General features: G+C 35.5%; 1 protein-coding gene and 1 long non-coding RNA gene across 5 annotated transcripts in view; one reads left to right on the top strand and one right to left on the bottom strand.

Annotated features, from left to right (window-relative positions):
* LOC144965418 (uncharacterized) overlaps positions 1-22,920 on the top strand; it is a 34,445-nt gene that overhangs the window by 2,450 nt on the left and 9,075 nt on the right. For both annotated transcript variants that reach the window (XR_013644014.1, XR_013644015.1), the window contains exon 2: positions 1,568-1,762. This is a non-coding gene — a long non-coding RNA (uncharacterized LOC144965418). The remainder of the gene's footprint in view (positions 1-1,567; positions 1,763-22,920) is intronic.
* Positions 988-22,148, bottom strand: LOC144965416 (ADP-ribosylhydrolase ARH3-like). Of its 3 annotated transcripts, XM_078900748.1 has the most exons (9): positions 22,124-22,134; positions 21,767-21,909; positions 18,416-18,547; positions 18,049-18,190; positions 11,735-11,954; positions 11,267-11,496; positions 8,123-8,226; positions 7,469-7,551; positions 988-6,939 (listed from the first exon to the last, which is right to left on the bottom strand). In XM_078900748.1, exons 2-9 carry the CDS (start codon positions 21,780-21,782, stop codon positions 6,745-6,747), a joined length of 1,122 nt encoding a protein of 373 aa, XP_078756874.1. In that variant the 5' UTR covers positions 21,783-21,909; positions 22,124-22,134; the 3' UTR covers positions 988-6,744. The 3 variants fall into 3 exon arrangements, with proteins under 3 accessions (XP_078756874.1, XP_078756875.1, XP_078756876.1); XM_078900749.1 differs by lacking the exon at positions 21,767-21,909 and having other exon boundaries at positions 22,032-22,148; XM_078900750.1 differs by lacking the exon at positions 21,767-21,909 and having other exon boundaries at positions 22,124-22,145.

Genomic DNA, 22,920 nt, shown 5'->3' with positions numbered 1-22,920 from the left:
CCCATAGTACTTATATTTCATTAGTGTTCAGCAAAATGAGTTTCTATCCATAGGAGTAGAAGGAATGAAATTGGATTCACAAGATTTATTGATTACAGTAGAATCCTCTTAATGACTGTATCGCACCTTACACTTCTGTTTATTTGCTCGTTTCTCATACACCGTAAACGTTTCTCATACACCGTAAATGAAAACTCTAATTGCTTACTTTTGGCATTGTGACAAGAAGTCCCTTACTTCAAACGCAAGAGGCCCTTTAGAGAGGTAACATGGTCTCCTGGGGGGGGGGGGGTTAAGTTCCAGCAATAACAATTGTGAGTTCTATTGCTCTTAAAATTGGATGGTACCTTGGTCTTTTATACGAGGCATTATTCATTAATGGACAGATTGACATATTAGAACCGTCATTCGAGTTCCATGTCAGCCCTGCCCATTAGTGGAGTTCCACATGTCCGGGTTGGGAAGATAATCTACTGTGACCCTATAAATATTCCTTCTGAGAGTGAGCTATGAGCACTGATATGCAAATTTTCACATTGCTTTGGGTATCCACCCATCTCATGTTGCTTTATACCATAAGTGTTGTCGTCTGCAATTAAAGGGATAGAAAGATAAAGCAAGAGTGACATTTTATGACAACCAAGACTGCTGATCTTTCACTAAACAATGACAATTTGTCATTTATACAGGAAACAAACGAGGAGAATACAGGGTGGGTCTGTTCTTGATTACTTTCTATACCATCCCAATCACCAGCATGATCCAGTCTTCCAGTAGTATTAGTCACCTTTAATACGTTGATGATATTCAGCTATAATCATAAACTTAGTTACAATTCAACAAATACAAACATCAAGCTGCGTCGCTGCCATCAAAATCTGGACGTTTCAGAATTTTAAAAAATGATAAGGCTGAATTGATTATTTTTAAGAAAAAAGGAAAAAGCACAATAACAAGACCTTTCAATTTATGACATTCATTTGTTGACCTTTAGTTTAAATAAGCTTGGTTTTTATTTGGGTGAATCATTGAATATGCAACATCAAATAACAAAACGTCCCGTGAACCAGGATGTGTTACAGAGGCATTAAAATAATTGAATTTGAATTGCAAAAAGTTACAGTTGAGACGACATGTATGTCACATTGAACTATTCAATTAAATCATACAAGATAAATCATCAGTCATTAAGCTGTCCAACTGCATCATCAAAAGACTTAAGATACAGTGGACACAATTCATCAAAATGTTACCAGCCCCTTTAAATTTAAACATTTATTTAACTGTTCTCAGCACAGCTTCTTGCAAGAAGTGATTTCAGACTGGAACTCTCTTCCCTTGAATTTAAAAACCATCGAATATTCTGATTCTTTTCTGTCAGCTCTATTAACGTACTTTAAAAGTCAATAATTTCATTGTAATGTCTTGTTATGCCGCTTTCTTTGTAATTTGTATGTCTTTTTAAAGAATTAGGTATGCAACTGGTTATCATAAAATGATAGAACATACTTTGATTTCCCTTGTGACAAAATTACTTACCAGACCATGTGCAATTTTGATTCATCAGATCAAAGAAGCCACTGCCAAAGTCAAATGCAGAGAAGTTGAGGTAACAAAAGGCCAGAATCAAAGTGGACCCAGTATTGTATGCCCAATGGAAGGAAAAAAAGAAGCTTGAGAATCAACGCTACTGTGCCAAACTGACATATGAGCAGAAAGAAGCTGAAAGAAAACAGGCTTGGACACATCAGCAAAATTGCAGGTATGTTATGGAAGATGTTCACTTGTCATCAAATCGTCAAAGTCATCATCACCCGAGCAATTTCGGGCTTCTTGTTCATTGCTTCAACATAATTATTTACTGCAAATGGCTTATCTGGACATCATGGGCGACACCTGTTGGCTTCAATCATAAGCTCAATGAGTAGTCCCATGTGGAATGACTTAGTGCAGATACCATACAGGGCACGATTGTTTGAGTTTATTCTTTAGATGAGACTTTTGATCATTCATTACAATATGGCAAAATTTGGTTTGAATTGCCAGTGTAAAGTGGTTCAGTGACTAAGCTGAACATTTATAATGTATCAATTCCCAAGATTTAATTTAAAAATTTCAATGAAGCAAGTATGCCTACGGCTAAAATACATTTAGACACTTTGCTGAAGAGAGGCATCAACAAAATAAAAACAGCTCGAAGAAATTTAGACTGTTTAAGTTCAGGCAACTTAAATCAACATTAGCTCATCAAGCTACAAAAAGACACCGCACTCGGACTTGAATATCAAACTTTTCTTCAAAAAGGCTGGAGTGGACTATCCTGGTTCAAAAGGATCAACTCAGCAAAAGAACCAAATTCTCACAAAGACAATGCCTGAACTCTTCAAAGACTATAAATGGAACACTCAGATGTTAAAGTAAGTTTAACCACATTCAAAAGACGACGGCCACACCATATTGTTCTTTCAAGCATTAGAAAGTTTCAGCAATGTTTGTGCAAGGATTGCACCAATGTTATGCTGTTGATGGATCAAACCCTTTTTTGGGTGGAAAAAATCACGTATTGAGGATTTAGTGAAGTGCACATTGTGTTAGGATTCAAGGAGGGACTTTTGTGAAAGAAACTGTGAGGATTGTGGAGTGCCTTTGGTAATTAGAATTAAAAGAGATATTGGAAAAAAGTTGGTGCAGAAACAGAAGTGGAAGCAGACAGAAAAATCTAGGTGGGATCGTGTGTTTCGAGAAAATTTAGTTTCTGAAATTGTTAACATGCTATAGGCTAGTCTAGAATCCATGTCAAAGCACTTAAAAACGGCCCAATGGTAAAGAAAGGTGTATCAGGATTTGAACTCTGACGCCCAAACAGCATGCAATGAGTACTTTGGAATTTGCAGAGAATTATTTTTGTAAATTTAAAAATGAAATCCAAAGTGCACATTGGTCTTATAGGCAAGTATATATCAGGAATTATCAGTAAAATCCATAATATAACAGATGAAGAAATATGTAAAATACCTATAAACTTTTATTTTGCAATCAGACTGGACAACTGCAACACCCTTCTCTATGGGTTTCCAAAGAGCTCATAGGCAAGGCTCCAATTGTTAAAGATCTGGAAAAGTGTATATGAAATAGTGCCAGACAAAGCAAGAAAGAAAAATACAAGAAAAAAAAACAGCCCCAAAAATCAGTCTTTCCCGACTTCTTTTTTCTTTCTTGCTTTGTCTGGCACTGTGTCATAAACACTTTTTCAGATCTTTATCTCACACCAATGCCTGCTCCCTAATTTCTCAATTTGAAATTTCAAAAATAAAAATGGAACTACTCTAATGTTTGTGTTGTGTTATGCAAGCGAGGGTTCATAGTGTACGCATACCCTTGTAAAGAATATAGCATTAAAATCGTCCCAATTATTGGATAACCTCTATGGTGTAATGATAGCACATCTGGTAATCCAGTACTCAAGATGACAGGTTCGATTCCCTGTCAAGGAAGACATTTTTTGGGATGTTTTTTTTTTTCTTCTTGTATTTTTCTTTCTCCCTTTGTCTAGCACTAGTCCATACACACTTTTTCAGATCGTTATCTTGCACCAATGTCTCCTCCAACTGTCACAAAAACAGGGCACCACAGATTGTCACTCAGACAAACAAAAGTGAACATAACACACACATTTTGGAACAACTTAATTGGCTGCCCAGAGAGAGAGGAGAGCTGCATTTAAATGTCTTCACAATATTGCAAATAACTATTTAAAAAAAAAAAAAACTTCTTACCATCCACACACTAAGCTGCCAACTCGGATCGTCTGACTCATTATCCCTTGAATGTAAAGTCCATCAAACTAAATATTTTGAATGATAAATTGTCGGACTTTAATCACTTTTAAAATAATCCCTCAAAACCCAGTTATTTCAAAGGTACCTATCATATCAAGCAATAATGCTTATGTTTTTTTCCTCCCTAACTATAATCTGTTGTATGTATAATTATTCTTACTGGCTGCTTGTTTTTGGAATGTTACTGTAAATTGTCACTATCATTTTAAATGAATATTGGCGCTATATAAATTTCCTACATCACAAAGAATGCTTAACAAGTCCACAGTGACCTTGAAAATAATATAGCCTATAAGAAAACTGTAGTGCTCATTTTGATCTATTTATGTGCAGCTTTTGATGCCAATGATCAAAAGTTAATCTTGTATGTCGACATTTGCAGTCAGAAAACGATCTACTCTGGTTTGAGGCTTCTTTATCTAACCACACATATGTGTTGCTATTGAAAATTACTGATTTTTCTGATTGCTCAGCTCTAAATTTTGGTACACCTCAGGGATCTGTTCTTGGACAGCTCTATCAAGTCAACATATAATTCAGATTTAAATTAGTATGCTGACGATACTCAAAATATATTCCCATGACGAATAATACTTCAACATGAAAGTATTCCTTATATCAATGATATAAAAAAGAAAATGGGTGTGCTACAAATGTGCCTGCAACACCCTCCTGCTGTCCCCTCCAAATAAATTTAAAAAAAAAAGTTTCTAGAGAATAGGAATGGCATAATAACAATGTCAAACAAACCAAAAGGTATTCATCCCATCCTCCCAAGATGGATTGTGTGTTATCAAGATTAATAAATGAGCTAAGTGGTTTGAAGGATTATTATATTATGATTGAAATCCTTATGGGAAGCTGGAGGCGTACAACTAAAACAGTAGGTACAAAGTTTATTTGGAAAAATGGGTGAAGTTTTGTAGAGGTAAAAAAAAACCGATCCACTTCATAAAGGCACCATTCTTGTTTTAGAATTTTTATAGCTATAGTGCTATTAACACAGCCTGCTCTGCTTTGTCAAATATTTTGACTCCTATTGGAGATCACATTATTGTCAGGCAGTTCAAGAGGAGTGTATTTAACACCAGACCCAATCTAAAATGCTATAATAAAAAATATTGTATTAAAACATCTAGGAAAACTAGTTACATTAATAGCTCTCATCACGGGACAACTGTCACAAACTATTCAATCTTTGATTCTGGCTTAATCAGATATCAATCACAACTCAGCGACATTTCATATTGAAACTCCACTTGCTGGACTCAGCAATCAGACTTTATCTTTAGCTGTTAAGGTAATAATGACCACTTACCAGATCTGATAAATAAATCATGGACTGAAATATTAAAAATTATAGCCTCATGTGGGGGGCGAGGTGACTGAGTGGTGAAGGCATTACACTGTGACTCTGAAGGTCCCAGGTTCAAGCCCTGATTCAGGCAATTTCGTTTTTTCCTTGAGCAAGATTATATTAATCCCCTATTTGCTCACTTGGACAACATGGATGATTCATCTTGACATCAGACATCTTGTTTGATGAATTATCTATATTCCTCTGTGAATGCCTAGGCAACGGTATCTTATGATGTCATGGCGGAAGGATATAATTAATTAATAACCTCATGTGTTCTTATCTGCAGCTAGTCCAGGGACTTTCAATCCCTTTCATTGAATCAACAATTCAGAGTTGTTTGTACTCTTTGATTTATTATTTGATGCTCATCATAGCAATGTTTTTACAAGAGCTAGTGCCTAAAGCTCAGTGGGACACCTGCTTTCACTTGTTCTGTCCCCTCGGTTTTTTGCCATTTCAAACGCCAAAATTTGCCATAAAAAATGGTAAAATTTACCATCAAAATAGCAAAATTTGCCAAAAAACTGCCGCTAGTTTTACAAAAATCAAACAATTAAAACAACATGTACGGTAAAAAATTGACACAAATAGGGCATTTTGTAGAATATTGATGTCACAACATGTCAACATGAATTTATTTACATTTTGAATGGTTTGAAATAATAATAATAATAATAATAATAATAATAATAATAATAATAATAATAATAATAATAATAGCCATAGTAAGTAAGTAAAAAAAAAGAAGGAAGTAATCAAAATATTTTATTAACTATTTAGCTTCTTAAAATTGGGAAATCAAAGTGAACAATCGCATAAACAATTCAAAATTTGAAAAACTAATTAAGGAGAGGAAAAAACTAACTATTCACAAGGAAAGAGAAACAAAATCCATTTTCCAATGGGGGCACATTAAATTTGTATTCACTACTTACTATCCAATTTTGAGCATTATTATTATTGCTTTATATTTCAATATAGGCCTAATGGGTTTTTGAATGAAAAACATGGAAAAAAATCATGAAAAATCATAATCATATCATGAAAACTAAGTGCACCTCGTGGCTAAAAATGAAACTGCTTTTCATGAAAAATATTTAGAACATATTTTGTTTACATAAATGATAAATATGATAAATTTCTTAGGAAAAGAATTAAACTTTTAAAAGTAAAATTCTTGAATGCAATAAAATAAAAATAGGAATTTGGGATTATGGGATGAAGGACGTGAGAGCTCTTCAGTAAAAAGGAAAAAAAAGGCGAAAAACAAAGCTTGGTCCAATAGCTTAGGCTAGGCCATAGAGGTGGGAGGCTAGGCCTAGACATGTTTGTCCGTTATTTAGTGCCAATTTTGGATGCTAGCATTGAAATTCGCCGTCTTTTCACAATTTTTCGTAGCTTTTGTTTTTTTTTAAACAAAAAATGTCAATTTAGCCTAAAAACGGCAAAAATTACGGCTTTTTGCAGCCAAATAAAAATTTGTGGCTTTTTGAGGTCAAGGGTGAAATTTGCGGCCGCGAAAAACTGCGGGGACAGCTTGTTATACTACCCTAACTTGTAAAACTCCTCTGCTGCAGTTTCTGCATCAGCAACCCCTTCGCAGTAGTACTGCCATTCCTCTGGAATCAGCTCATAACCAAAGAAAGCTCCAGCCATTGCAGCTGCCATTGTTGCTATTGTATCTGTGTCTCCTCCTAGTGAAATGGCATATGTCACAACACGTTTAAATGGATTTGATTCCTGGAGAAAAAAATTTTTTTCAGAAGTTAATGACACTAAAAAGAATTGGCAAATATTAAAAAAAAACAGAATTTTCTTTGTTTCCGACTAAAGCACTCACAAACACACATAAAACTTTTTTCATCATTTTTAGTTTTAAATGCCAGATTAAGTATTAGTTTTAAATGCCAGATTAACTTAATACTTTCAAGAAATAGGATTATAAACTAGAATTCTTTCTTGGACTTTCTCAAGGCCACACAGAACAATGGAGAGCTAACTCAGTACTTTTTGTGTGGCTAACTGTGCCGTGCTGCTACTCATCTAAATAAAGAATCACATATTTGCTTTTGTGATAATTAGTTGATTTTCTATATTTTCCAAAGTACAACATTCCAAATAAATTTGGAGTCAAGCCCCTTATATTGGTATGCCAAGGAAGTTATATTTTTTAAACTAATGGTACTCTAAAAATAGAAAAGCATAGCACTGATGTAGTATTTTTGTAATTCAAATTTACACCCATTATTCACAAATTTTGTATTCTCACCTTCTCACCGGGTACTTCCTTTGCACCTCTCAAAAAAGACAAAACAGCTGCTGGTACAGAACCCAAAGCGGACACATCATTCCCTGTTGTAAAGGAAATTACAATGAACTACAGAAACTTTCTATTAGATGTTCAGACAGGAAAATCCTCACATTCTTATTGACACAACCCGCATCTTTTTTATTAAGATCTTTTACTAAACAAAAATATATGAACACAAAATTGCCATAACCATCAGAACTTCACAAATGTTATAGAGATTGCTTCTCTGAACAAAATTATATGTATAACATGTCCATAATGCGCTTGAGATCAATAAAAATGAGTATGACTTATCTGTTCTGGAAACATCATAAACAATGGCTGGTAAAGGAGAGAGTTAAAAGAAATTATGCAGATACAAACTCATGTCAAATTGCAATGATGTTAATCAATTGCCAGCTTGATAATTGTAACATTACCTTGAGCATCGAATTAATACAGTAAGACATCAACAAACTTTAACAGGGCAAGGCCACACATGATATTGCAATATGAAACATAATAAAAGATTTTCATAGTAGCAACCCCCTACCCCTCCTATCATCAACCTATTTATTTGAAAGAAATTATGAAAGGTCAGTTATCTTAATTTTACAATAATGCATATTTTACCCAAGACTTCTTCAACTGTATCTGGAGATAAGTCATCTTTCTTAGAAAATTCTTTCACCATCTGCAATTTGGCACAGTATGGATGAGGCTCAGCATCTAACTTTCTGTAACAAGAATATTAAAAAAAATTGTCTACTGGATACCATTCATGAAAAGATGCAATATGATAAAAACACAACAAATACAGTACTTAGGATTGAGAGGCAGAGCAGAGTGAGTGAGAGAGAGAGAGAGAGAGAGAGAGAGAGAGAGAGAGAGAGAGAGAGAGAGAGAGAGAGAGAGAGAGAGAGAGAGAGAGAGAGAGAGAGAGAGAGAGGAGTAGGGAGGGGGGGGGGTTGGTATATGGATGGATCTCAATTGATCATCCATCATCCCTAACAACACACACATATACACACACTCCCCCCCCCCCCCCCCCCCCCTTCTGCCCTTGACACTCTTCACAATTCTCAATTTTGCTCTCATTTTAGTCATATATCTTCACTTAAAACAAAATTTCAATGTGAGAGCTCCACCTCTCAAACCACTTTATCGTTCGTTCTTAGGTAACCTTCTAAAAATAAAAGAAGAAATATATGAATTATGTATTATATTTATAACAGTCTTATTATTGTTTGTTGCCATCTCAAGCACGGCTGTTCGTTTTACCACATATCGTTCCTTTTAGTTTTCATGCTACCTGCGTGATTCATCACGCCGCACAGTGCCAGACCAGGGGTCAGCGAGGTTAAAGTCACTGCCGGCGAACAAACGTAATAAGTGACTTATGATTGTTCTTTTCCCTCATTTTCTCTCCATTGTTACACGTCATCTAATATACCCACAGATATAGAATAAAAAGAATTGTAAATTCTAACCACAACTCCATTAACTGTTAAAATTGCTAGGTCATGCGATAATTATAACACATAGTTTAGTTTCGTTTCGTAGAGTGGCTCGACTGAGTACCAGTGATTGGCATACGTAATTTTTAATTTAATTACTGCGAAATGTTCATCAAAGATTATTTGCTTAAAAATTGTGGTATGATTACATAAAAATAATAAACTTCATTATGAGTAAGTTTGAAGATTTCGATTATTATAGGTTTTAAATGGTGATGCCATGAATATAGTTGTTTTAATATAGTAGAAAGTCATTGACACCAGTCATTATCAAATGAAGATTGAAGGACATACATCAGTTCTAATGTACTTTAAATTCACAATGTGGTGTTCCCGATCATTTAACCTCACTGTGTTATTGACGCCCACTGTCGTCTTTATCATGACCACCACCAGCACCACCATCCCCCGTACAACTAGTATCGTCACCATCACCACCCCCAATCCCCGTGCCTCTATCACTACTACTACTGACGTCACTATCGCTCCAACCCATACACTACACCATACGTCAACAACACGATCACACAGCCCGTACATAAAAAAAACACACACACATTTTTAAAAATTTGGCCAGAAAACGTTTTCTCATCACATCAAAAACTCTCGAACCTGAAGTTGGATTGAACAGGGTAATTAATTAAATGATCGATACTTAAAGGACGAGTTTTCTGGCCAAATTTTTAAAAATGAAACGTGTCGGGGGTTTTTTCCGAATACGTCACAAGCATTAACATCTCTAATAGATGATAATGGTCACAAGTATTAGCCCCGACAACAGCATCACCATAATTTTCAGCAGCACCAGTACTGCTACCGTCCCTAAACCACCAGCATCACATACGTTGTTGCTATCACCACTGCCAGCATCATCTACCGTCAACCAAAATGTTGCTATCCACCACATTAAAACTATCCTCACATTAAGACAAAAACTGGCTAAAATCAGAGAGTGAAAAATGTCTGTATAAACTGGGCTGGTCATGAAAGTTGGCCACACATAATATTATAATACTATAATATTATTATAGTCCCTGTACTAGCATTCGACTGCACTATACTATTATATTATCATTACTACATTGTACTGGTCATTGGTTGTGTGAATACACATACTGTATAACGATATAAATGGATCTCAATCCCACGATGTTCTTAATGTTTGCATCTCTTCAACTCTTCTGTACTCTGTGAAAAATAATTAAATTTTGGCCAGAAAACCCGTTCTTCAATGAATATCAATCGAATAAAATGATCCTCATCTTGTCAAAAACTCTAAAACCTGAGACTTCATCTTAACTAAAACTCTCAAACTTAAAACCGCAAGGAAGTCTCAGGTGACAACGTGAGGGTTATTTTAGTTGATCAATATTTGAAGGACAAGTTTTCTGGCCAAATTTGTTAAAATGGCATTTTTTTCAGAGTATGACAGAAATATGGCTATAACATTGCCTGCATCGTATTATTTGTGTTGTTACCAACAGCGTGAAGTATCGTGATGATTACTTGATGACTTTCTCAGATTTTAGTATGATAACAGTGGTCAGCACTGTGAAGAGACTTGTTATTCTACTGGTTGGTAGGGAATTTGACCTGACAAGTTGTTAATCAAAACCACATTGCATGAGTTTCAGAAAAATCGCACTGAAGATTTTTGTAGGGTGAAAAGTTCAGTATTATCCCTGTATTATGTATGGATTTAGAGGGGGTGGTGTTTGTATAAATGTGTTATTTCTTGATTCAATTTAGTCTATGTGTACTTATGAGTATTTGAAATATGAGGTCTTTTGTTTTCATTGTAACATGACGTACATCTATCCCATAGAAACAGAAATCATATGAGAATAAAGATGAAGTGTCAGAGAAATAATATAATACATAACAATAGTTAAAGATTATAACGCAAATGAATTACAAATGATTACATTTGATCATTTTGATGGAATTTTGACGGTACTGGCAGTAGCTCGTTGACCCCTGCTCACCAGATAGTATGACCTCGTGACTGACTGTCGGTGAGAGCAATGTACTCTACAACTAAAATGCAAGCTATTTTCCACCGTGCAAGACATCCGTTAAAGACGAACTGTTCTTTGATTTTTTAATGTTTTTTCTTTTTTTATTATCATCAACTTTATAAGCCCGCATTCCATATCTTATTTACCATTTGTTATACTTCTATCTCAATACTTGTATTATGGACCAGCAAAGCAATCAAGTATGTGCAAGAATGGACAGTGTAAAATAAATAATTTAATACCTTTTTGGATGAAATTTCTTAGTTGGAGATGGAGAGCATGAAGCATTGCAAATCTGAGCTTCTTCAATTGGCTCCAATCTCTTAATAAGCTCATCACAAAATGAATCGCTGTCAATCTCACTGGTTTTAGGCAATCTCAAGCTTAAGTCAACAGCAAAGGCTTGAAGCAGTGCCCCGTGAATTGCTTCTGGATGTGTGTGAGTGAGGCGAGTAATGGAGGAAGTCATTTTCTGAAATAGATAGTACATTTTTTAAAACAATGTACATAAATAACATCAAGATAGTAAGCTCTTTATAATAAAAAAATGAAATGAAAACATCCAATATCTGCTTAAGAATTATGAATCTACATGTTGGATTGTCTATATAAATCATGCTTTAATTAAAAACTCACTTTTAATATCTAAGTCAAAAATAAAAGTCTGAAATAAGACTTCAACAGTCTCAGTGAATATTTGAAATATTTACCTCAAGTTCTGAGAGGCTATTTTGGTGATATAAAAACAATGGAACAGGTACAATCCTCATGGCCCCACCATTACCATAAGAACCACTTCCATCAAACTGCTCACTAGCTGGTTTAAACACATCTTTCAGAATCAGATCAGGATCTGCAAGTTTTTCAAATACTGTTATCACACTTTCTCCATAACCTCTATTTGGCTCCTTCTTATATTCATCTGCAAACCTGTGAAGCGAGAATGACAATAAATTCGAGGTGAAACACATTGGTCAAAGTTAGTGCAAGATATGCTAGAAATTTATTTTAAAAGTTCTGCAAACAATATTTCTAAGTATAATAAAATACTTGACATAATAGGCCTACATGCTAAATGTACAATAGATGAAGCTACCATTTATCTGGCATGGCGTTCTTTTGCAAAATAAAATCCAAAATTTTGCAAGCAAATAACAACAAAATTTGTAAACATTTAGCAAAAAAAAAAAAAAAAAGCGATTGATTTTCGTAAAAAATTGACAAGTACATGAAAGAGAAAAGCATTGTGGCCCTGAGTAATTGGTAGAGAGAGATTGACTGAAAATGATCATTACAAAAAGCTAGTAAGATTTTTAAAAATCCTCCACAACAAATCTGTTGCAGCCATGCCTGCCCTCAATCTCAAATTTCAGGGACATTCTTTGGATAAAACCTCACATTCCAGGAACAATACGTTCCTGCTGATGTCCATATCATTCCGCACTCTATTCCCACTGGTGTCCACATCCCTTAGTTCCAGTTCACTTCTCAGTGGTGTACACTTCCCATAGCCTCAGGTCTACTCCCCACTGGAGTCCATATCCCGTGGTTCCACGATCACTCCTCAGTGGTGTCCGCCTCTCATAGCCTTAGGTTAATTTCTCACTGGTGTTCACCTCCCATAATCCCAGGTTCATTCCCCACTAGTGTCCACCTCCCATAGTTCCAGGTTCTCTCTCCACTGGAGTCCATATCCTGTGGTTCCATGATCCCGGTGATATCCACCTTCAATAGTCCCAGATTCACTCTCCACTGGTGTCCTTATCCCAAAGTTACAAGCTTACTCTTCTCAGGTGTCCATATCTCACAGTCCTGGCGTTACTCTCTGCTGGTTTCAAGTCCAAGATTTACCCCTCACTTGTGTATCTATCCCAGACCTGCCACTTCACGAAAAAGGAAATCAGTATGACATTGTAAAAAAATCAGTATCTGGGGCAAAAAATCAGTATGAGACGTAAAATTAGAGGTCGAAGCATAAGAAACAATATTTATTAAGAAAACATAAGGCTTTAATAGCCTCCTTACCTTTTTGGTCGATCCCAAGTGTCACAATTTGACACTTGTCACTCAAACTAACCAAAGCGTCACAACCTCCCCCCCCCCCCCTTATTTTTCCCCAACACCCAAAATGGCACACACAACGCCAATCTGACTACTAACTTATTTAAAGATGGTGGCACTTGGTAACGAGTCAGAAGCCAGGGACCGCGGTGGTTTACCAGTACAGCTCGCTGTCGCTTCACAAAGGAAATGAAAACTAAATAACGCGCCGTATGTGTTTTCTATCTGTGTGAGGGCATCACAAAGAGGCTCGCTACGTCATGTGATCTATCGAGGTATCGCGGGACGGGTCAAAGTTCACGAGACTTGAAAATTTTAACGTGCAACGTAAAGCACAAAGTAAACGTAAAAGAGAGTGGTGGAGGGCTGCGGGCCCTTGGTCACTTGGTGAAATCGGTACGATCGGCATGCAGATCGGGAAATCGGTACGATCGGCAAGTAAATCGGGAAATCGGGAAATACGAAAAAAAGGTCTTGCAAATCGGTATGATACCGATTAATCGGTATGAACGGCAGGTCTGCTATCCCATATGTTTTTGTTTTTAAGGGTTTTAATACGCTTGCAACACATTTAGGTCATAGCAGCGCCAGTTACTCTCTGCTGGTTTCAAGTCCAAGATTTACCCCTCACTTGTGTATCTATCCCATATGTTTTTGTTTTTAAGGGTTTTAATACGCTTGCAACACATTTAGGTCATAGCAGCGCCAGTAAAAAGGAAGAAAATTGGATAGTGAAAAGTTTCTATATGTACAATTAAAAGGACGAGAGAAAATTAAGACAAAGGGGAATGATTCAAATAGGGAACAGATGTAGATTCCAAGAGCACACTATCAATGTACTTAGTTTGAGATCACCTAAATGTCTCAACCAGACACCATCACAAGATCATACTAAGAGGAATACACTCAAATGTTTACATTATACATTCAAAATAACAAATATAACAATACATAAAAGAGAGATGATTTACAAGTAAAAACTATCATCTCCCAAAACACTAACTATGCATTTGACAGTTTCCCTCCCAGCCAAGGACTACGGCCAGGGCCAGGGCAAAACCAAATAATCTCATTCTAAGACAAAGACAGAAAGCAAATTGGAAAACAGACATAAGGGGATAGAAGACACAGTAAGTACCACCCTGCCCACTAGGGGAGGCCAAGAACCCCACCCAGAATATCTATCCCATATTTACTCCCTACTAATGTCCACCTTACATGGTTTGGGTTCACTCCCTGCTACAATCCACCTCACATTATTTCCGTTGTTAGAGTGAAAAAATTCGCTTCCAAAAACAAATAAAACAAACAGGAAACTACATAGCTAATGGAAGCTACTCCCACACACTAATAAAATCTCGAAAATTGCACACAAATTGCAAAAAGCAGCAGATTTTGTGGCCGCAATGCAAATCAGGGATTTCGGTTGCAAGTGATGCAAAAAACTGTCATGCCAGATTTATAAAAATGCAATAAATGAAGATGCCACATACTGATGTGGTGAGGATGGTAGAGGCAAATAGGATTTTCTTTTTATACTCTGGATCTTGACTCACTAATAAATTCATAATAGAGGAGATAGTGATACATCTATTCAATGATATCTTCATTAAAGGATGATCTGAAAGCAGGTGATATGTGAATTGTCAAAATGACCAGTCATATGGGTCAATAACTCATGAGAAGATGAGTTGTAAATATGGTGATGGATGGACCTATCAACTTGTTTCTGGACATGGTTTAGTCGTCAGCAACTATTGAGAATAAAAATAACGCTAAAGACATCAAATAATCAACTTAGAACACCATATAATTGACAGGGACGTATATAGAGCACATTTATCTACTTTGAACATGAGACAGTCAATCTGAAGATTAGACTACATGAATCCAGTTCATTCACACCTATGAATTACATGCCTGAGCGAGCCTTTACTCACGCTATAGGTCAGGTTGACCTCAGGGTCAAGCGGTCAATCCTGCAGGTAAAGCTGCATACAATGCATTGCATTCCAAAAACATATAAAATGAGTAACGACGTTTCCTGTTCTCAGTCTACTACTACTCCTCTTTTAAATTCACAACAGATTTTTCAAAGCTTGGATATAACTGCATTTTTCTTGTTTGATATTTGTGTCTGGGTTTCATTATTCTGCTGTGATTAGTTCTTTAGTTATTTACACCTAAAAAACTCAATGAATAAAATCAATCATAGGAGCTATTTATTATTTTTTAAATTAATATAAACATTTTGACACGACCAATTTTTTAACAAGTTGTATCGGCGCATTTAACACTCTCTGGGCTTTCTAATGATTAAAACCATTTTATGGACTTGTCTTTTAATATTTTATAATATTTTTATTCTTGCAATGCACATACAGGTAAAATGATCACACTTTAGAGACCCACTTGAAATCTTTAAATGAACTTTGTAGAGTATGTGGCAATACAGCACTCACTCAAAAAGATAAAAAAACGTAATCGCAAAAGATTACTGTGTAATGATTTCACATGTGAAATAAAAGTGACATAATAGAGCAGGAGCTTGGATTCAAACCCTCCCTCTCCTGAGAATCATGTTTTCCCCCATTTTAGTCTCTTTCTCTCTATCTATCTATTTATCTCTCCCCCCCCCCCCACCACCACCACCTCCCTCTCTCTACGTCTTGAAAGAACGGTGCTAATACCACTCAGATACACACATACACTCATGCCGACAGACATACACACATAAAGTCAGATAGATAATACACATAATTTACACATTTACACTTTGTACAAATACATGTGCGATTGTGGTTTATGTTTAAAACCATCACAGAGTTTGGAATTATCTATGTTTTGTGTTATTTGCAATTTGGGGGTAAAGTTAAAAGTAAGTTAATTATTTCACAAAATATGAGTAATTTATAATTAACAATAACTTCCTTTCAACTAACACCATGAAAATCAAATTTATATCATAATACCAATAATTTTCTAAATATTTTCTTTCTGTAAATTTCTTTGCATTCATGACCATATTAAACTTGGGATAGCAGGTTTACAAAGTAAACAAACACGCGTAATGACTGTGAGTAAGAATCATTCAACAGGTAATAGTCTTCAACAGTCGTAACGTCACTTCCTTCCTAATGACGTATGGTAACTTAGAAACACTGGCTCTAAACTATCGGAACAATGGCGGACGCCGTATGAAATATTTCTCCGGCGAGCTTAAACGCGTATCCAGAGGGAAAAAACCCCATCAATTTGATCATGTTTTGACTTTTACACATTCTGATCACAAGGCATTTGAAAAGGGAATGAAAAGTTCTAGCTAGCATGAAGAATAAAAAGTAATGATTTTCTTTGTTTAGAACCAAGATGGCCGCCGTTGCCGGGCGCGTGACATCAGACTACTGAATCCAATTGTCATCATGAAACCCCAAGGTCACGCCCCCACAAAGGAGAAGGGGGCTGACTGGGTGGTAAGGGCATGCGGTCAGGTTGAGTTCACTAAACAACTAAAGCCACGGCTTTTCGTTTCCGTGTATTGCTTATTGACAGTTCTTATTGCAATTATTATATCATAATCAAAGTGATTTTCAAGTCTGATAAAACATATTGGATATAGCATTAAGGACCTTGAAAGCATGAACGGATTTTATGTCCTTAACAATACGCATCCAAATTCATAAACTGAGGGTTTCTTCCTGAGAACTATAAGAACTGAATTCACTGCTAAGTCACATCATCAGCAGCCTACATCAGACAATTTGTCTTAAGATGACACCCTAATCATCCATTGTTTCCATCTGCTATTGTTACTACAGATATACAACCTATCAATTCATATTTTGATTATCAATATGACATCAAAACAAGATGGATACAAATACATGAAAAACTAGAATGATGGTGATTTAGGATTTCAATTACAGTGAAAACCTCTTGATAACAACACCCTGAATAGTGACATCAACGGAATTGTGACATGCCCTGATCCTGATTTCTTTTTGGCTATATTTTGTTTGTAACAAAAAAACCCAATATAGTGCTATACATTTAAGCGAAAATCCTGTTTTAACATCGATATAGCAATAATAATCAAATGAAATCAACACAAAACAAAAAAAAATTCTACCAATTTGATGCCTTACTCAGTCCTTATGGCTAATAATACAAATATACTCATGCCAGTCCCAAGACAGGAAAAAATAAGAGAGGGATAATGCCATTTGACAACTAATTACAATTAAAACAATAAATGCATCAAAGGGTTAAAGCATAACTTGTAAGCCCTTTGACATCAGGGATAATAAACTTTCTAATGCCATGTCTAATTATAATCAGTGGTCTGTGCTTCCCACTGAAGTCAAGTAGTCAATCAGAGTCATTAGGTCCATGGAGTCAAGAGTTCATCCCCGTTTCTATAGCAAGAAATGAACAAAAGCAATAGCTTGCTTCCTATGGATAGGACGCAAGCCAATGGCAAAGTATTTTCCATCAGATCTAACAGACCCGGCAACCCATCACTGCTGAATGGACAGGAGAGTCAGAAAAATATCTCAACTTCACTTAAAATTGATCTTCGTCCCTTTGCGTGTGAAGCAAGTGCTCTACCAACCAAGCTGTCAGGACCCCCCACTGAAGTCAAATCACGCCCCCTGTTTCAGACTGGCCCTGGATAATGACATGATTTTCCTGGTCCAAATGATGTCGCTCTTCAAGGATTGCACTGTATTTTTGACTATTTAAAAAATATCTTTAAGGTTCTTTTTACAAAAAATTATCTCACTTTTAAGTGAACTACACATCTTCATGATAATGCTATCCCTTTTATGCTTCTCCACAAATGTAACTGAAAAAAAAAAATTGTTCAAGCTGAAAATATATTTTTCAAATACAAGAATGTCTCTATATGTTTTTAAAGCAAGGTTGAGAAAAATGTAATATAAAAACTTAATGAAACAAGTACCTTTTTGCTAAATCGATATGATCCAATGTTTTTTTATTTAATAAAGACCCCATGACAGACCGTGCCATGGCTGTATCATCAGTGAAAGGAAGCATGTGAACATCAGCTGGTCTTGTACCTTTTTCACATTGATCTTTTCTGCCTGAAAAATAAAAGCATGTCCATTCATCTCTAGTATCATTTATCCTTTTGATCGGATAATGTTCAGTATAAGTTGCTAATTTTCCCTTTGCCCCAACCGCTTCCAATTCTACATAACATCCAAATAACAATGTTGCATTTAAATCATTATCAATCTTTAAATACATTAAAAAGTATCACCACTTGTGAAAGGATACTTTGAAACCATCCATAAATGGAAACTCACATGTTTTCAAATCGTCATAAAGTTTTGCTATGGCTGAAACTTTCACTTTGGGCATCCCCTCAAATCTTGCCCCGATACAGTCTGCAACCACAGCACCAACAAGAGCTCCTTTGAAGCGTGATTGTAACATTTCTGAAACATTTTTAAAAGATAATTGAAATTTTCTTTAAGTTTCAAAGCTTTAAATTTCAGATTGAAAATTATCAATACAGATCATAAAACAATTGGCACTTCCATTTGCAATTCCCTTGGTAAAAAACTGAATGTGTTGGATGCAAATTTCTAAGAAAACAACCAAAACCTGGTTCATAAATCTGATAGAAAGATTCATTAGATTACCCGAAACTTTGAATTCTAAAAAGAACTGTATTAATGCTGACTGAAATTGTAAAATTCTTGACTGTCCAAAAAACAACCCCCCCCCCCCCCCCCCAAAAAAAAAATAACCCTGCTGTTTGCTGTAAACAGATTGTACTCTTGGAGAGTATGTGAACAAATGGAAAAAAAAACTAAATAACTAGAGTGCATTCCCTGGATAACGACATTGCCCGGGACCGGAAAATTATGTCATTATCAAAAAGTTTCGTTAATCCGGGGTTTTCAAGATGTCGCAAAAAAAAAAACAGCGGCGTGGTGAGACCCATGAATAAATACAGTGCAATGCGCGGCCTAATGTCTGAGAGAAGACACGTCCTAACAACATTAGAATGTGTATTTCTCCTGTTTCAAAAGGGCATACCAGTTACGCTTTCATTCTCCAATGTGTATTGTCATTGTTTTCATAGTAAACAGTGCTCCAACGCAATTTAACAAAACTAGGAATACTTCAAGAAAATCAAGTGTCAATATGATAATATTGCACAAGAACACAGATGCTCACATCTACTTTTAATACGTATTATTTAAAATCCATGCGATGCTCATGATGAAATTTGAATACCGAAATTTTAAAAGCACTAACATTTACAAGTACTTAAAATGAGTAGATTTACATCTTACGATATTATTTTAAAAAACAAAAAAAAAACCCAACAACTGGGTATTAACTACAATAATATCAAATTTGGACTAATGTTTAGAAAAAACAATTGATTTTCTAAATGAAAACAATAAAGTGAAAGAGGCTGTCATTGTTTTCTCGGCACAAGAGTTTCCAGTAGAACTAATTAAAACTTGTAGAACCCTTGTAGAATCTTAAATGCTCTCTCAACTCCATGATGATTCTAACTGCTCCAGATTTGATTAAAGCTTTGATTAAACTCCTTCATAAATCCAACAATGAATATACAAACAGATTCATATCATTTATATCGAACAACTTCTGTTGTAGAACTCATCCCACAATTCAATAAGCTTGTAGAAAATTATTATTCTATTGTCTGAAAAATGAAAAAGAAAAACGCACAGTTTTTATTTTTAATGTCATATGGTTCTGACAAAATTAAGCTGGAGGGATAATGAAAATCTGAAAATTGTTGTGAGGTATTTCTATGTTGTTCTTGTAAATCAGGAAGATTTCTGCATGATTTCACATGGTTGTGATGCCATTGAAATCATACATGCTCAGGAAATGTCAGGTGGACCAAATTGTCAGATATGCTAGAAAACTTTTTTCAAACTCAAATTTGTATCACTCTCAATTCAATAGCTTTTTGGGCAGCAAAACAATTGACATAATTTTATGGGGTCTGAAATTAAGGTGAATGAAAATGAGATTTCAGTGGGGCATCCGAAAATCTAAAGACGACTGTAAAAAGTCACTGTCAAAAAGTAAACCAAAGCCCTTTTTCGGAAACTATGACCATATTTTCATTCATCAGAATATATGACTATATATCGATTATGTAATGGTTGAGAAAATATTGTGCTGAGCTTTTGCAGAAGCCTAAAATTCTTCCGACTCGCAACCTCAAATTGCATTAGGGAAGCTACCAAGTGTGAAATGTGAAGTTTTCACATTGATGATGCTTCACAGAGCAGGAAGATTTGCCTCAATTCTAGAACAGTTGGAGCGGAGTGATTGGTTTGTTTTATTTTTTAGGAGCTATCTTTTCTTTCACTTTTTTACAAGACTGAAAAGCAGCCTGGAAGGGAATCTAGAGTTGGGACCTTGATCTAGAATTTAGGCTGTAGGGCACTTACGTGGATGTGTGTACAACTCATAAAGGTTTTTAGCCTCAGAATTTAGAAACATGCACATGCTTGTAGCCACTTACAAACAAACAAAAAAATAGGCAGATTCGGTTGATGCCTATGTGCAAAACATTGAATGTTTTTTCTTTTGTGAGAAAAATTTTCCTACATATATATATATATATATATATATATATATATGCCTATATATATGATATGTGGCTATTCTGATTCAAAACTCCAATGTGCGTGCCATAAGTAGCCTATCTTGAATTTGAATGTACATGCTTAAACACAGAAGGGAGAGTGTATGGACAGTAGACAAAGGGTGGAACTGTGGAACTGAAAGAAAGCAGAAGAGTTCAGAAAAAATTCTGTCTTGCCCGTATCAGACTGACACAGCTGATACCCTTACTTCGTACTGTCGAAGGATTGTTACTTATCCAACACTATCAGAATATTATCATTTTGTCCTGATTCTATTTGGACATTGTGTAAAGTTGTTAGAAAAGCTTTTCATTTAGACCTCAGTTACTAATTTCTATCTAGACTTCCAATTGATCAATGTTTTTGTCTTTCTCGACAAATAAAGCAGGTTTAGACTGCTTGTTGATAGTTATTGTTATTTTCATTTGCATCAATTGTATATGTATAATTGTCAATAACTAAAATAAATTAGAAATTTACTGCCAGGGGAGGCCATTCAGATTCGAGTCCAAAGAACTTGAGTTTGAGTCCGAATAGTGATGAAAGATTATTCAGACTCGAGTCCGAATAGTGATGGAAGATTATTAAGACTCGAGTTCGAATAGCCGCAACAATATATATATATATATATATATATATATATATATATATATATATATATATATATATATATATATATATATATATATATATATATATATATATATATCACACGCCTCAGTAGCAAGAACAGATTCTGCGGTCATTGACAATCCGCCATGCTCCATGGCAATTAACACACTAAAACTATTCATAATATCAGTCACAGTGAAAGTGAAAATCTGACGTCACCTGTTCGGTGTAAAGTAATATTGGACTTGGAATCAATTCAATAACAATGAATATGAAAAGTATAAGCTCTCTCACTCTCATCATCTAACTTTTCTTTTTTTATATATATATTTATAGTAAAAAAAAAATTAAGATGAAAAAAAGTTTTTAAAAAATTAGATGAAAAAGAGGTTATCCAACCTTCATGGGCACTCATTTGTGCACGCCGTTTTTCCACATATAGCAAGCAAAAAATTGTCGAACTGACGAGGCCGTCTCTTTGAGGGACAATGCAAAGTTTTCGGAGTCGGAGTGTAATTACAAACTTAAACTGCCATCTAGCTCTAGAAATAGAATTAGAATTTAAAAAAAAAATCAAGTCAGTCTTTTTTTTTTTTTTTGACAAAAACAATCTATGATGAGCATAAACTGTTTTGATATTTACAATCTGTTGTTAAAGTCACACCTTATTCAATATCAATATTGCAGCACTTATAAATTGTACATCAAAGACTAAGTTGAAGAGTAGCACTACTTCAACATAAAGTGTTACGGTACCTATCTATATCTCCTTGACGAATCCAGCAATTGCCAGGTGCCTTTCCCAAAATTCCGCCAACTTTATGCCAGAAATCCGCCAACTTTATCCTACTTCACCTGCGACATTTGCCCAAAATCCGCCATTTGATTTATACCACTTATAATCAACAATAGTGTATTGCCTCAGAATAAAAATTATGTTACTAAACGCGACTCACCTATTTACAACTGTTTCCTTTTTTAACGGCATGAAGATTCGGAGTGTCGATTTTGTTTAATAATAAAATCTACAAACGATCAAAAATTGCTACAAGTACAAGAGGACTTGGATAGTCTTGAACAGTGTGCTAATGATTGGGGAATGAAATTTAAAACAAACAAATGCTATATCCTCAGCACAGCTAAAAAGTACAATGAGACCTACAAGTTAAACAACACCGTCCTGAAACAAGTTGACGACGACGATAACCCATACCTTGGCATCACCTTCTCAAAGGACTTGAAATGAGGGAAACACATCAACAAAATAACCCAAAAGGCAAGCTCCACCCTCGCCTTTCTCCACCGAAATCTTAGCCACGCCCCAACGTCATGCAAACAAAACGCCTATCTCGCACTTGTGAGATCACAATTGGAATACGGAGCTGTTGCTTGGGACCCCTATCTGAAAGAGGATATTCAAAAAAAAAAAACGAGAGAGAGTCCAGAGACAAGGCGCCCGGTTCATAACTGGAAACTAGAAGAGCAGAACCCCAGGATGCATGACAAAAATGTAAGAAGAAAGAAACCTCATCAGCCTTCAACAAAGAAGAAAA

The sequence above is a fragment of the Berghia stephanieae genome, chromosome 2 (genome assembly GCF_034508935.2).
Source record: "Berghia stephanieae isolate SIO BIC M18660-M18661 chromosome 2, UCSD_Bste_1.3, whole genome shotgun sequence".
NCBI lineage: Eukaryota > Metazoa > Mollusca > Gastropoda > Nudibranchia > Aeolidiidae > Berghia > Berghia stephanieae.
This window is presented reverse-complemented; position numbering and strand designations above follow the sequence as displayed.

Bases quoted from the DNA above. Each gene is read 5' to 3' on its own strand.
- LOC144965416 (XM_078900748.1), bottom strand. The intron at 11,497-11,734 runs GTAAATATTTCA...TATCTATTTCAG, and splicing joins ATAGCCTCTCAGAACTTGAG to AAAATGACTTCCTCCATTAC. The intron at 6,940-7,468 runs GTGAGAATACAA...TTTTTTCTCCAG, and splicing joins AGGAAGTACCCGGTGAGAAG to GAATCAAATCCATTTAAACG.